This window comes from Ursus americanus, chromosome 18 (genome assembly GCF_024610735.1).
Source record: "Ursus americanus isolate L20-20 chromosome 18, mUrsAme1.1.p, whole genome shotgun sequence".
Lineage (NCBI taxonomy): Eukaryota > Metazoa > Chordata > Mammalia > Carnivora > Ursidae > Ursus > Ursus americanus.
In genome coordinates, this window is record NC_142144.1 from 41,831,423 (window position 1) to 41,844,360 (window position 12,938).

General features: G+C 36.5%; 1 protein-coding gene across 1 annotated transcript in view; it reads left to right on the forward strand.

Moving 5' to 3' along the window:
- The window catches only part of PLAA (phospholipase A2 activating protein), a 39,593-nt gene that overhangs the window by 15,374 nt on the left and 11,281 nt on the right, over positions 1-12,938 (forward strand). The window contains exons 3-9 of the mRNA XM_045780819.2: positions 2,285-2,385; positions 2,476-2,596; positions 4,781-4,948; positions 5,411-5,546; positions 7,227-7,396; positions 10,691-10,848; positions 11,544-11,763. Of these exons, the coding sequence (XP_045636775.2) occupies positions 2,285-2,385; positions 2,476-2,596; positions 4,781-4,948; positions 5,411-5,546; positions 7,227-7,396; positions 10,691-10,848; positions 11,544-11,763 (1,074 nt within the window). The remainder of the gene's footprint in view (positions 1-2,284; positions 2,386-2,475; positions 2,597-4,780; positions 4,949-5,410; positions 5,547-7,226; positions 7,397-10,690; positions 10,849-11,543; positions 11,764-12,938) is intronic.

The window sequence follows — 12,938 nt, forward strand, 5'->3', positions numbered from 1 at the left end:
CTTTTAGCTTTTATTTTTCTTGTTCTGTCACTAGCTTTTCTTATATAATATCTTAACCTATTTGCAAATATTATAGTATTCATTTTTTGTTGTTTTTGTATGTGTTTTTACTTCCTTTTTTTTTTTTAAAGATTTATTTATTTATTAGAGAGATAGTCCTGGGGAAGAGAGAGTGGCAGAGGGAGAGAGAGTCTTAAGCAGACTCCAGACTGAGCGTGGGGCTTGATCTCATGACCCTGAGATCCTGACCTGAGCCCTGAAACCAAGAGTCGGATGCTTTAAGCAACTGTGCCACCCAGGCACCCACATCTTTTCTTTTCTTTTTTTTTTTTTTTTTTTTGGCTTCCTAAAGTTGGATTTGTCTCTTCTGGATTGCCTACCCCCTTCCGCCTTATTTTTGTGTTTCTTTGTTTTGATTTTTGTCTTTCATGTTGGAGACTTTGATTAAATGCTTGTTGATATTAAATTGGCTGCTCATATCTAAGAATAAGATATAAAGAAGTAGAATGAAAACTTTTTAGCTTGTGTAGATAGATTTTGGTGATTGGTGGGCTTCATTAGAAGGCAATCTGGTGGTGGTCTGACCTTTTAGATGGGACACCTCACACATGTCCTTATCTGAAGTTCTTTAGCATTATTCAGCCTTCTAAAGCAGAACTCTCCTGTCTCTTGCCTGGGTGGAGGGGAATATATGCATGGCTGCTGGTATTGTGGGAGAAAGGGATGTAGATTTTCCATTTATTTCCCTTGTGTTTCATGAGCTTCTTATTCCAGACCTTTATTTTGCCCAGCTGCCTGAATCTACAAATTGTGCTTCAGTTTCTCTAGAGAATAAACCTTCAGTTTTCTGCAGTGGGTGAGGATGTACTTTCCTGGCAATGTAGGCTGAAAGGAGAGATCTAGCATTTCAAGTCCTCTTCCTAGCCCCATTCTCCATCTAACGTAGTAGCTGGATATTGAGTCTCATGAGGGTTCCCTGATGGGAGTCACTCTTTCTAATCTCTCTCTGTGGGTGTTTAAATTATGATCTCCTCCATTTTGCTAAGTCAGTTATGTTATTTTCTGTTTTCTTTGTCCTTGTAGAATAATACCATTGGTAGCTTTACTGTGAACAATCTGCCAAATTTTTTTGAAAGATTTATTTACTTGAGAGAGAGAGCACGAGCGAGCAAGCAAGGGAATGACTGTGGAGAGGGGCAGAGGGAGAGAATCTCTAGCAGACTCCCCACTGAGCTCGGAGCCTGACACAGGGCTCAGTCTGAGGACCCTGAGATCATGACTTGAGCTGAAAGTGAGCCGGATGCTCAACTGACTGAGCCACCCAGGCGCCCCAACAATCTGCCATTTTTAATCAGAACTCTTTTTTGTTTGTGTTTTTTTAGATAATTTTTCACGTTTAATTTTTAGCTTGTATAATTTTATATTAAGATAATAAGACATTTAGTTACCTATTCCATTACTGTTGAATATTTAGCTGGGCTCCAGTGGTTTGTGTGTTTTTTTTGTCATTTTAATTAAATATCTTTATAAACAGCATTTTAGAATCATTTGCATTATCTTTCTATGTGGTTTTTATAACCAGAAGGCATTGTGCAACCCATTTGATCCTGTTCCCTCATTTTACAGGTGAGGAATCAGAGGTTATCCCTTGGTCAGACAGTCCATAAGTAGCACATCGCACTTGCACCCAGACATTCTGGCCCAGGGTCTGCTCTTGATCGCTGCACTCTTCTGCATCTCCATTGAGTTAAGCCTTAAGTGCCCAAGTTACTGTCAGTTCAAAAAATGTTTAAAATTGCGGTGCTTTGTGGGTGCCTGGGTGGCAGAGTCGGTTAAGCATCTGACTCTTGGCTTAGGCTTAGGTCTTGATTTCAGGGTCATGACATCGAGCCCTGCGTCAGGCTCCATGCTCAGTGTGGAGTCTGCTTCAGATTCTCTCTCTCTCTCTCAAATACATAAATCTTTTTTTTTTTTTTTAAAGATTTTATTTATTTATTCGACAGAGATAGAGACAGCCAGCAAGAGAGGGAACACAAGCAGGGGGAGTGGGAGAGGAAGAAGCAGATTCCCAGTGGAGGAGCCTGATGTGGGGCTCGATCCCACAACGCCGGGACTACACCCTGAGTCGAAGGCAGACGCTCAACTGCTGTGCCACCCAGGCGCCCCTCAAATACATAAATCTTTTTTAAAAATTAAAAAATAAAATTGCAATGCTCTAATAACTAGCAAGGTTGAATATTTTTCTATATAACATTGTATTAACTAATGCCTTTTTCCCCTTTAGTTTGTAGTCTTTCATCTGGAAAATTTGGGACATTACTTAGTGGCTCATGGGACACCACTGCTAAAGTCTGGCTGAATGACAAGTGCATGATGACCTTACAGGTACAGTAGTAGTTCTGTGTGAATGTTCTACATAATAATTAAATGTGATGATTCTGTGGCAACTTAAGTTAATTCCCATTTCACTCACAGGGTCATACAGCTGCAGTATGGGCAGTAAAGATCTTACCTGAGCAGGGCTTAATGTTAACTGGATCAGCAGACAAGACTATTAAACTGTGGAAAGCTGGAAGGTGTGAGAGGACTTTTTCAGGTAAGATCGGAGTAGACAACATTTATAGCCTCATCACTTCATATTCACTCCAATGGTGTTTTCTCAAAAGCTTAGAAGCTTGAAATGGTATTTGAAAAACATCCAGTGTATTTGAACCATTTAATTTGGGTATATGTAACTTTTCTGACAACTAATATTTAAAATCTTTTTTTTTTTTTTTTTAAAGATTTTATTTATTTATTTGACAGAGATAGAGACAGCCAGCGAGAGAGGGAACACAAGCAGGGGGAGTGGGAGAGGAAGAAGCAGGCTCATAGCGGAGGAGCCTGATGTGGGGCTCGATCCCACAACGCCGGGATCACGCCCTGAGCCGAAGGCAGACGCTTAACTGCTGTGCCACCCAGGCGCCCCTAATATTTAAAATCTTTTAAAAGACATAATGAAACCTCTCATAAAACAACTAGATGTTGACTAGTAAATGGCTAATTGATGAGCTTATAATATGGTATGCAATTTGTTTTTGGTTTAACAAGTTCAGCGTGAAACTTTCAAGCATAAACCTTATTGATGGTGGGTCACTACTGTTAATTTCATATATGGAGGAAGATACCATTAGTGCTTTTGTGAATTTTGAAGTACATTATTTAGTAATAACAAATTTCAGGCTTATGTTGGGATTTTAGGTGGGTAGTCTTTTTGAACCTCACCTATTAAATAACTCCTGCACTGTGGCATCTGCTGACTAATACTCGTATTGATGATTTATTTGTGGAGCAGTTAAATTTTTGGTGTGAATTTTTTTTGTTGTTTTTCCTCTCTTTTATTTTCTCCTTCAAAACTGATCACTAGTCTGGATAATACTTCAAGAAGTCCCTTTGTGAAGATAAAACTATCTATAGATGCACACGTTGTAACTAAGCATCACTGTGTTCCTGCTTCCATACATATAATATATGTTATCAAGTTGTTATTAATCTTCAGTAGCTAATCTAAAGCAGCAAATACTGAACATGGAATTGATTCCTGATCTCCTTTATTAGGTCGTTAGCTTCAGAAAATGTTCTCTCCTTAAAAAAAAAGTAATATCTTCTGCACTGCCTCAATTAATATTGAAAGAAATTGACTTTTATGAAGTTTTTAAAAACATTTTAAACTTTTTTATTAATGGATTATATGTATTTTTCTAGTTACATAGTTAAGAATAATGAAGTTTATTCCATAAAATCTTGCCTTATAAAAAATTGGTCATTAGTTTTTATTGTATCATTTTAATGCTTGCATTTATATATATTATGAAATGTTTCTGCTGATTTAAAGCAGTAATGTTTGGTTTTATATTTGTGTTTGGTTGAATCAGGGGAGAAGTTATGATTTGTTGGATCAGAAGAAGTGGGATTATTGGGGCGCCTGGGTGGCTCAGTTGTTAAGCATCTGCCTTCGCCTCAGGTCATAATCCCAGGGTCCTGGGATCGAGCCCCGAGTTGGGCTCCCTGCTCGGCGGGAAGCCTACTTCTCCCTCTCCCACTCCCCCTGCTTGTGTTCTCTCTCTCGCTGTGTCTCTCTCTGTCAAATAAATAAAATCTTTAGAAAAAAAAAAAAGTAGGATTATTGCAGGCAGGAAACTCGAATTCTTGTTTTAGCTTTTCCACTAGTTGTGTGGTTTCAGATAAATTAATCTCTCTTAACCGATTCTTTCATACTTTAATAAAGTTTACTTTTCTATAATAGTTTTTATTTCAAATCTTTAAATAATTGAAATCTTTTTTATAATTTAATTTTTTAAATTTTCATTAGTGCCTTATAAATATTAATTTCAGTATTATGTTTTGAGAAATTTAGGGGCTATTACTCTTTGTCATGTTTGAATGTTTTGTATGTTATGAATTACTCTTGTTATTGGGGACGAAAAGTTGAAAATGAATTGTCAGGTAAAAATGAAGAATTTTTGGGATCAGAATCTTATTTCTGGAGAGCTTCAGGAAATAATTTGGAGAAGATAAGATAAATGTAAAATAACTTCTGAAGGCTGGTGATAAAAAATATTGCCAAACCTAAAATACAAAGTTTGGTTACCAGACTTTTCTACAGAAAAAACTTAATTTCTCTGCTTTGAAAATCAGTTATTACTACTCACTGACATGTTTTATAATGTTAGTTAAATACATAGATCCATCATTGAAATCATCCATCTTACTGGTTTGTATTATTCTTCTTTTCATACAGGGCATGAAGACTGTGTAAGAGGTTTAGCAATTTTGAGTGAAACAGAATTTCTTTCCTGTGCAAATGATGCTAGTATTAGAAGGTGGCAAATCACTGGCGAGTGTCTTGAAGTATATTATGGACATACCAATTACATTTATAGCATATCTGTCTTTCCAAATTGTAAAGGTAAGATTAGCATACATTACATATTTAAAATTTTATATCGAGTATTGTTCCATTCCATTCTTGAGGTATGGGTAGGAATGCTAATTATCAGTTTACTAACTGTGATTTCAATAATGTAGTAGCTTTATCTCATTAAGGATCTTCTTGTAAAGGAGAAAATTGTGTGGTCATCTTTATATTAATTCACATTTGATGGTTATGACAAAAAGGTTTTGGGTATTTGAGGAAAGACTTTGTATAATTTATTGATGCAAAGTGCATAGTATGTAAGGTGTGAAATACAGAAAATGTGATTTTTGAAGTTGTATATGGTATAAGTGACAAATACATAAAATGTAGAACTAATTTTAAAATAGTTTGGGGTTAAAAAAAATCCTTATGCCTGCCTGGGAAGGTGATATGTAATACATGTATTTAATTTTATTTATTCAAACTAATTTTTCCTATGTTCATTAACTTTAGATTTTGTAACAACGGCAGAGGACAGATCTCTGAGAATCTGGAAACAAGGGGAATGTGCTCAAACAATCCGACTTCCGGCTCAGTCTATATGGTGCTGCTGTGTTCTAGACAATGGTGACATTGTGGTTGGTGCGAGGTATTTATATTCTAGTCAGTCAATAAATATCATGTGTCTAGGCCTTTGGTAGACTCTCTAGTGTACAGAGATAAGCCATAAGGGAACTTCAGGTGAATTGGGAGACCATATGTATATTTCTGGACTGAAAAACCAGTACTGGGCATGACAACTTTTACATTAATGATACGTGATATATAACACTGGTGTCGTACTGTAGGTTGTGCAGTCAAAACATTGAATGTAAAAGAAATTGGAGAAGATAGAGATTAGTGTGGGAAAACTTTCTGAAGAAGAAGAAATTTGAATTGAATATTGACAGATAAGGAGTAAGAAGGGAGATGATAACTTCTGTCAAAACAAGTGGTATAAAGTGTGGCATGGGCACGAGAGTGTGTGTGGGAAATGAAGGAAAATGGTGGAGGACTCATGCTGGGGAAAAGTGGGGAATATTGGTAAGGTAGTAAGGCAATAAAGCAGAGCATAACTATGGAAAACCTTGAATGCCGGGCATTTTTTAGATTCTGTGCTTGAGGTAAGGGGTTCTAGCTTTTGAAGAAGTGACATAATTAAAGCATAACCTGCGAATTATTACATTTGTAGGTTGGATTTAACTAGTGGTGACAGTGGGCAGGAGAGCAATTTAGAAAGCAGTTACAGTAATAGGGATGTGCCATTATGAAATATTATCCCCACAGTGCTAATAGATAAGAGGCCAAAATACGAGATATTACAGAGGAAGGATGATCAGAAGAAGGATGAAAGCATAAAGCTAACTTTTGATGATTGCATTAATAAAACTGGGGAAGTGAGAGGATTGGTGTGGTGCAGAGGTGAGGACCTCAGTTTTAGACTTCTGAGGTCTGAGTGGGGGTGAGCCACACTCATGCCAGTGGATCTGGTGTGGAAGGCAGAGAGAAAAAGAAAGCAGCAGCAGGGATAGAGGGTCTAATAAGGGAGGTGATTTACTTTTTGGCTGGGTCAAGTGCAGATTTGTTGGCTTCATTATTCCCCCCCACCCAAGCATATTTAAAGTTGAAGAAAAATAAACAAACTGAAAGGGTGAGGTTCCTGTTAATGGAAGGTTGAGTAAGAAACCAAGTTCTCTCTAGAATTGGGCAGGATTAATGCATTTGAAAGTGGCTAACTTGCCCCTCCTACCCAAAACTAGAGGTTGGGGTTGCTGTCTAGTCCAAGGCAAGGCTGGTTTTTTCTTGATTAGGATTACATCACTAGTTAATCAGAGTAAAGACAGACTCCGTGTTTCCCAAAAAGACAGATCATGAGCATCTTCTGTTTTCTAAGCTTTATGGTGGGTATTTGAATCCTTTGTAAAGTAAACAAACCCTCTGCCCTTCTTTATACTCTCGTAGCTATGTAATACTGACTTGAAGTGTATGTTTTGTCTCTAGATTTTTATGATGGTAAATGCTTGGAATTCAAAATTGTGTCAAATATGTATTTCTCTGTCCTTTGCCAGTGACTTTTCCCTTAAATTATCTTTTTTCTACCCTAAACATGGCTTTAGAAAGCAGCAGAGGATAATGTGTGAAGTCAGCATAGTGCTCCACTCAGCCGTAAATACATAGTAATGTGTCTCATATTCACAAACACAGATTATTTTTGCTTTGGATCATTCAGGTGTGATAATGTTCATGCACTGTGGCAGTGACTTCATATCAGTTTGTTTTTTCCTTATAGTGATGGTATTATTAGAGTGTTTACAGAATCAGAGGATCGGACAGCAAGTACTGAGGAAATCAAGGCTTTTGAAAAAGAACTCTCTCAGGCAACCATTGATTCCAAGACTGGTGATTTGGGGGATATTAATGCTGAGCAGCTTCCTGGGAGGGAACATCTGAATGAACCTGGTAAATATTTCAGTGTATATAGTAGTAAAAAATGCTACCATGTTTGCCTTTGGGAATAATTAGAATGATAAGAAAAAAGAGGTGGTTCTGCAAGTCATTAAGTGTTATTCTCATTGTCAGGGATTTTTTTTTAGAATTTTTACTGTTATACTTAACCACTGTGAGAAGCCATGTTCCTGCCTCTGTCTCACAGTTTTAAAGACTTTGAACTAAACTCCTCATAAACAGGAATCTTGTTTTTGTTTTAAATAAATGTCCTAATACTTAGCTCATGTATAGTAGGTACTCAAAATCATTTAATACTTTTTGGTTGGTTGGATTCTCTGAGAGAGGTTGTATAGACTAAAAATAAAAATGAGTTCAAAAAAAGCAATGTCTGCTTACCCAGTTGAGGATCATTTGAGTTTAAATCAGAGGGCAGTGGTTCTTTCAAATGAAATCTACATACATGCCTGATCTGTTATATCACTGGTTCTCAGAACTTCATCCATAGACCCTTGGGAATTCTGAGAGGCTTTCAGAATGTCCATAAAGTCAAACTAGTTTTATAACACTAAGCTGTTATTTGACTTTTCCATTGTGTTAACATTTGCACTTACTGTCCAAAAGCAGTGGTGGATTAAAAAAACCCCAAAACTGCTGACTCCTTAGTATACAAACAAGGCAGTGGCACCAGACTGTTCTGGTAGTTGCTGTGCTCTTCCCTGGCAGGTAGTTGTAGTTAAAAAAAATAAAAAGCCATTTGCCCATAAGAATGTCCTTGATGAAGTTAACATTAAAAATTAATTTTACTACATCTCGACCCTTTAGTACATGTGTTTGTTAATATTCTAGTTGACAAAATGTAAAGTACAGATAAAGTACTCCAGAGTACTTTGGAGTACCATGGTGTTTTGAGGATAAGTACTTGTGCATTCCTCTGAGTTTCAGGTTGAACTTTTTCCTGGAATGCCATATTTATTTCAAAGAACAACTAACTGTGGTTATTCAAGCTCGGGTTTAGGGCAGACATTTTTTTGTAAAAGAACAAAGTGACCATGTCACTTTAAGGAAAATACAGTATTTATTGCTAAAGATAAAATTCAAAACTCTCAAGTGAAAATTGAAATTTTGGAAAATTTGTATCTGCTACCAGGAGTTTGTAAGATAGACCAATGGATTTTAGTGTTTAATAGAGCATAAAAAAATGCATTGATATGATTTCAAATTCTAAAGTATAACCTTTAAAGACCTTTTATTTGTAGAATATTCACATTTTTCTGAAAAGGCTATTAAACTAGTCATTTCTCTTTGAATTATATTATCTGCATGAGGTTGGATTTTCTTTATATACTTGAAACAACAGATTGCAACAGACTGAATGCAGAGGCAGGTATGGTAATCCAGCTGTTTTCTATTAAGAGAAACAGTAAAGAGATTTATAAATACATAAAACAATGCCAGTCTTCTCAGTAAATTTCTAAAACTATTCTCATTTTTCATTAAAATATTATTTATTCAGTATGTAATATATGTTATTGTTTTCCATTAAGTGAACATATTTTACTTTTTAATTTCAAATCCAATATAAGTCAATTGATATAACCCACATTAATAAAAGTTCTTTGGGCTTCTGAATAACTTTTATGACTGTGAAGAGATCTTGAAATCAAACGTTTGAGAACTGATCCATTATGCTGTCATGTTTTTACTATTCTTAAAATTCTTTATAAAATGTAGTCTGTCATTACAGACACACAAACACACACATACAGTAAATATTTACTAAGTGCCCAGTGTGTTCCAGGCATTGTTCTAAGCTCTTGGGAATGCAGCAAATAACAAGAGGAACAATAATCTCTGTTCTCATAAATTTATGTTCTATAAAAGTAAATAAGTAGTGATGTAAGTATGTCAGATAGTGATAAGTACCATGGGAAACAAAGCAGGAGTTGCGGTGTTTTGTAATTTTAGATACAATGGTTAGGAAATATATAATATTTAGGATAGTGTTAGTTGCTGTAACTAATGTTTTAGATAAACTCTAAAAATCTCAGTGACTTAATACGGGAGAAGTTTATTTGTTGCACATTCAAAGTTCAGTTGATGGCAAGGTATGCTGAGCATGTTTGTAGAGCAGTTTTGCTCCTCGTGGCCATTCAGGGACCCAGGCTGATGAAAACCACCATCTTCAGCATGGAGCTTCCAAGGTCCTCTTGTGTAGAGACATTCAGCCATCGGACAGAATAAAAGGGGAGGGTAGAGGATGGTGGACTAGACCTAGAACTGGCTCATAACACACCCGCTCAGATTCCACTGACCACTTCTTGGTGTGTGGCATCTAGGAACTGCACCTTGCTATAGCTTCAGTCACAGCTCTCCCCTATGGAATAGAAGCGTGAATCTCTGGAGGACACCTGGCTCTCTCTGCCATGGAAGGCTTTGCTGAGAATGTGACATCAAGTCGTTAAGGAAGCAAGGGAGCAAATCTTGCCAACATCTGTGTGAAGAGTGTCATAGACAGAATTAAGAACCAGTGTAAAGACTCCATGGCTGAAGTGGGGAGATGGGTTGAGGGGAGGAGTAGTGGAAGGTGAAGTCAGAGAGGATGATATATTTGGCCTTGTACCTCATTCCAAGGACTTAGGCCTTAACCAAGAGATGGGAAGCCATTGAAGGGCCTCCAGCAGAGGAGTGGCAGGAGTGCGTTCAACTTTTGAAAGAATTTTTGTGGTTGCTGGGTTGAATGTAGACTTTAGGGAGCCCCGGGGCAAGAGTAGGAGGCCATTAGATCAGTCCAACTGAGAAATGATGGTGGCTTGTACCGTTGGGTAACGGTTTTTATTAGATTTATTAGAGATGGCAAGAAGAGATAGTTTTCTAGATCTTTTTTAAATTTGAAACAGATAGAATTTGCTGAAGGATTGGCCATGGAGGTCAGGGAAATAGGAATCAGACTCTTGTGTACTTTTTGGCCTGAGCAGCTAGAAGAATAGAGAGTCATTTACTAAAGTGAAAGTGTTGTCAGAAGATATTAAGTAATAAAACTTCTTTTATTTTTAGTGGTCTGGCTCCTTTCCAGTAGAAACATACTTTTTTAACCTTCCTCTGTTTATACAGGTTCCTTTTAAACGTTATTTTCTTTTGGGCCACTTTCCAGTAGAGTAACATTTTAAAATATTTTAATAAAATTTTCATTAAACCAAATACATACTCTATTTTATGTATAAATTTTAAAGTTAAAAAATTTTTATCTAAGTGGCTTTGAATTTTACTCGCTATTCTACCTTTGATTCTTAAATATTTTATTTTAAGGTACTAGAGAAGGACAGACTCGTCTAATCAGAGATGGGGAGAAAGTCGAAGCCTATCAGTGGAGTGTTAGTGAAGGGAGGTGGATAAAAATCGGTGATGTTGTTGGCTCATCTGGTGCTAATCAGCAAACATCTGGAAAAGTTTTATATGAAGGGAAAGTATGTCAACTTCTACTTTCTAATTACCATTTATCTTAAAGCAGTAGACAAAGGTTTTCTTTTCCCTTTTCCCCATGCTAATAACATTTTCTTTGGTGTTTGACATTGAAAAATTCATTTCTATGGAGAAGATTTCCTCTTTTCCCTGCCTTGAAATTGATTTTTAAAAAAGCTCTTTCCATGTAGGGGAGCTGCATTTGATAGATTAGCCACTGTTTGTCTTTGGGTACTTACCAAGCATAAGCTGTCCCAACCATTTTGAATTAGAAGCTTCTGTGCCACCTTTCACCTAATGCTTTATGCCTCGCTATATTTAACTTGACAAGATAGGAGGGACCCTGCAGGGCAGTGCTTATAATGCCAGCATGTTTTGCTGAGTGGGGCATGGTAACAGCTAATACCTTTTGGCCTCGAGATCAACCAATTGGAAACCCTCCTTTGGCCTTAGAATTAATGTGTAGTTGTAATACATCCCCTGCCTCCACCCCTAGTGAAATGCTAATCTTGCAGCACACGTAGATGGTCGCTATCAATCATCATATGCCAAGTGGAAGATTTTAACATTGCACTTAGGAGAAAGTTTAAGTGTTATAATAATTATTTTAAAAAGGACATATAATATCTGTGATATATATGTCATTAATATGAACAGATAAGTTAGTAATCGTTTATCTCCTTTTGTATTCCTATTGAAGGAATTTGATTATGTTTTCTCAATTGATGTCAATGAAGGTGGACCGTCATATAAATTGCCATATAACATCAGTGATGATCCCTGGTTAACTGCATATAACTTCTTACAGAAGAATGATTTGAATCCCATGTTTTTGGATCAAGTGGCTAAATTTATTATTGATAACACAAAAGGTCAAATGTTAGGACTTGGGAACACCAGTTTTTCAGATCCTTTTACAGGTAAGTTAGGAAAGTCTTCTGTACTTTCATCAGTGTTGGTTGATTTTTTTTTTTTTTGCTTTTGATGTGTTTAAACATCCATTATGATTAGCTATTTAAATAAAAACCAAGATCTAAGATCTATAGCAGGTTTTTACTTTAAATTCATATTTTTAAACCTCAAATTATATAGTAATTCTGTATTTATAGAAACAATTGTATGTCGTTCCTTTTAAAGATTTTGTTTATTAATTCATTTATTTTAGAGACAGACCATGCAGACAGAGAGAGACCATGCACACGTGGGGGGGGGGGTAGGAAGGGGCAAAGAGAGAGGAAGAGAATCTCTCTTTTTTTTTTTTTTTTCTTTTGAGAGGAAGAGAATCTCAAGTAGACTCCATGCTGAGTATGGAGCCTGACGGGCTCGATGTCACAACCCTGAGATCATGAACTGAGCTGAAATCAAGAGTCAGACGCTTACCTGGCTAAAGCACCCAGGCACCTCTTTCCCCTTTCAAAAATACAGCCACACTGTAAACTAAACAAAATTATGAAAATTTAATTTAGTCATATGAAATGAAAAGAAACTCAGAAGTTCCTTTATATAGTTACTCCTTTTAAAAATACATATTTTGGTTAATTTTAGTAAACAAATTCTTTTACGCATGAGGCTAAATTGGTTAGTTGGGCATGAAATCTAGGATTGAACTATGGGTAGTTTTAGTTTACATGTGATTTGTATTCCACATAGTGATTTTTAAGTCAGTTGTGTGTAACAATATGCAGTGTCTAAAATGTTATAAATGGGGACTCGAGGGGAGGCAGGGAAGGGCAAAAAAAAAAAAAAAATGTTAAAAATGGTATTAGATTCTCATACCAGTCCATAGATTGTAATCCTAGTAGTATTAGTCTGAGTCCTTTTTCCTAGGAAATGGATTATAATACTAGTGCTAGCCTGAGTTTTGGGTCCTAGGAACTGAGACCATGGTACAGGAGGAAATAAAATACTTCCTTTTTTCTTAGGTACAGGGCCGGCTCTAAGTAAAATTCTGAAATTAGCACTTTATTGCTAATATTTTCCTGTTGTCATTTCTCCCTCCATTTTCATGTGCTAATGCTCTTCCTTGTTTTACAAGGATTCCATATCCCTTCCTTTCTTCTTCCCTCACAGATACTTCATGCTCCTAAATTATCTC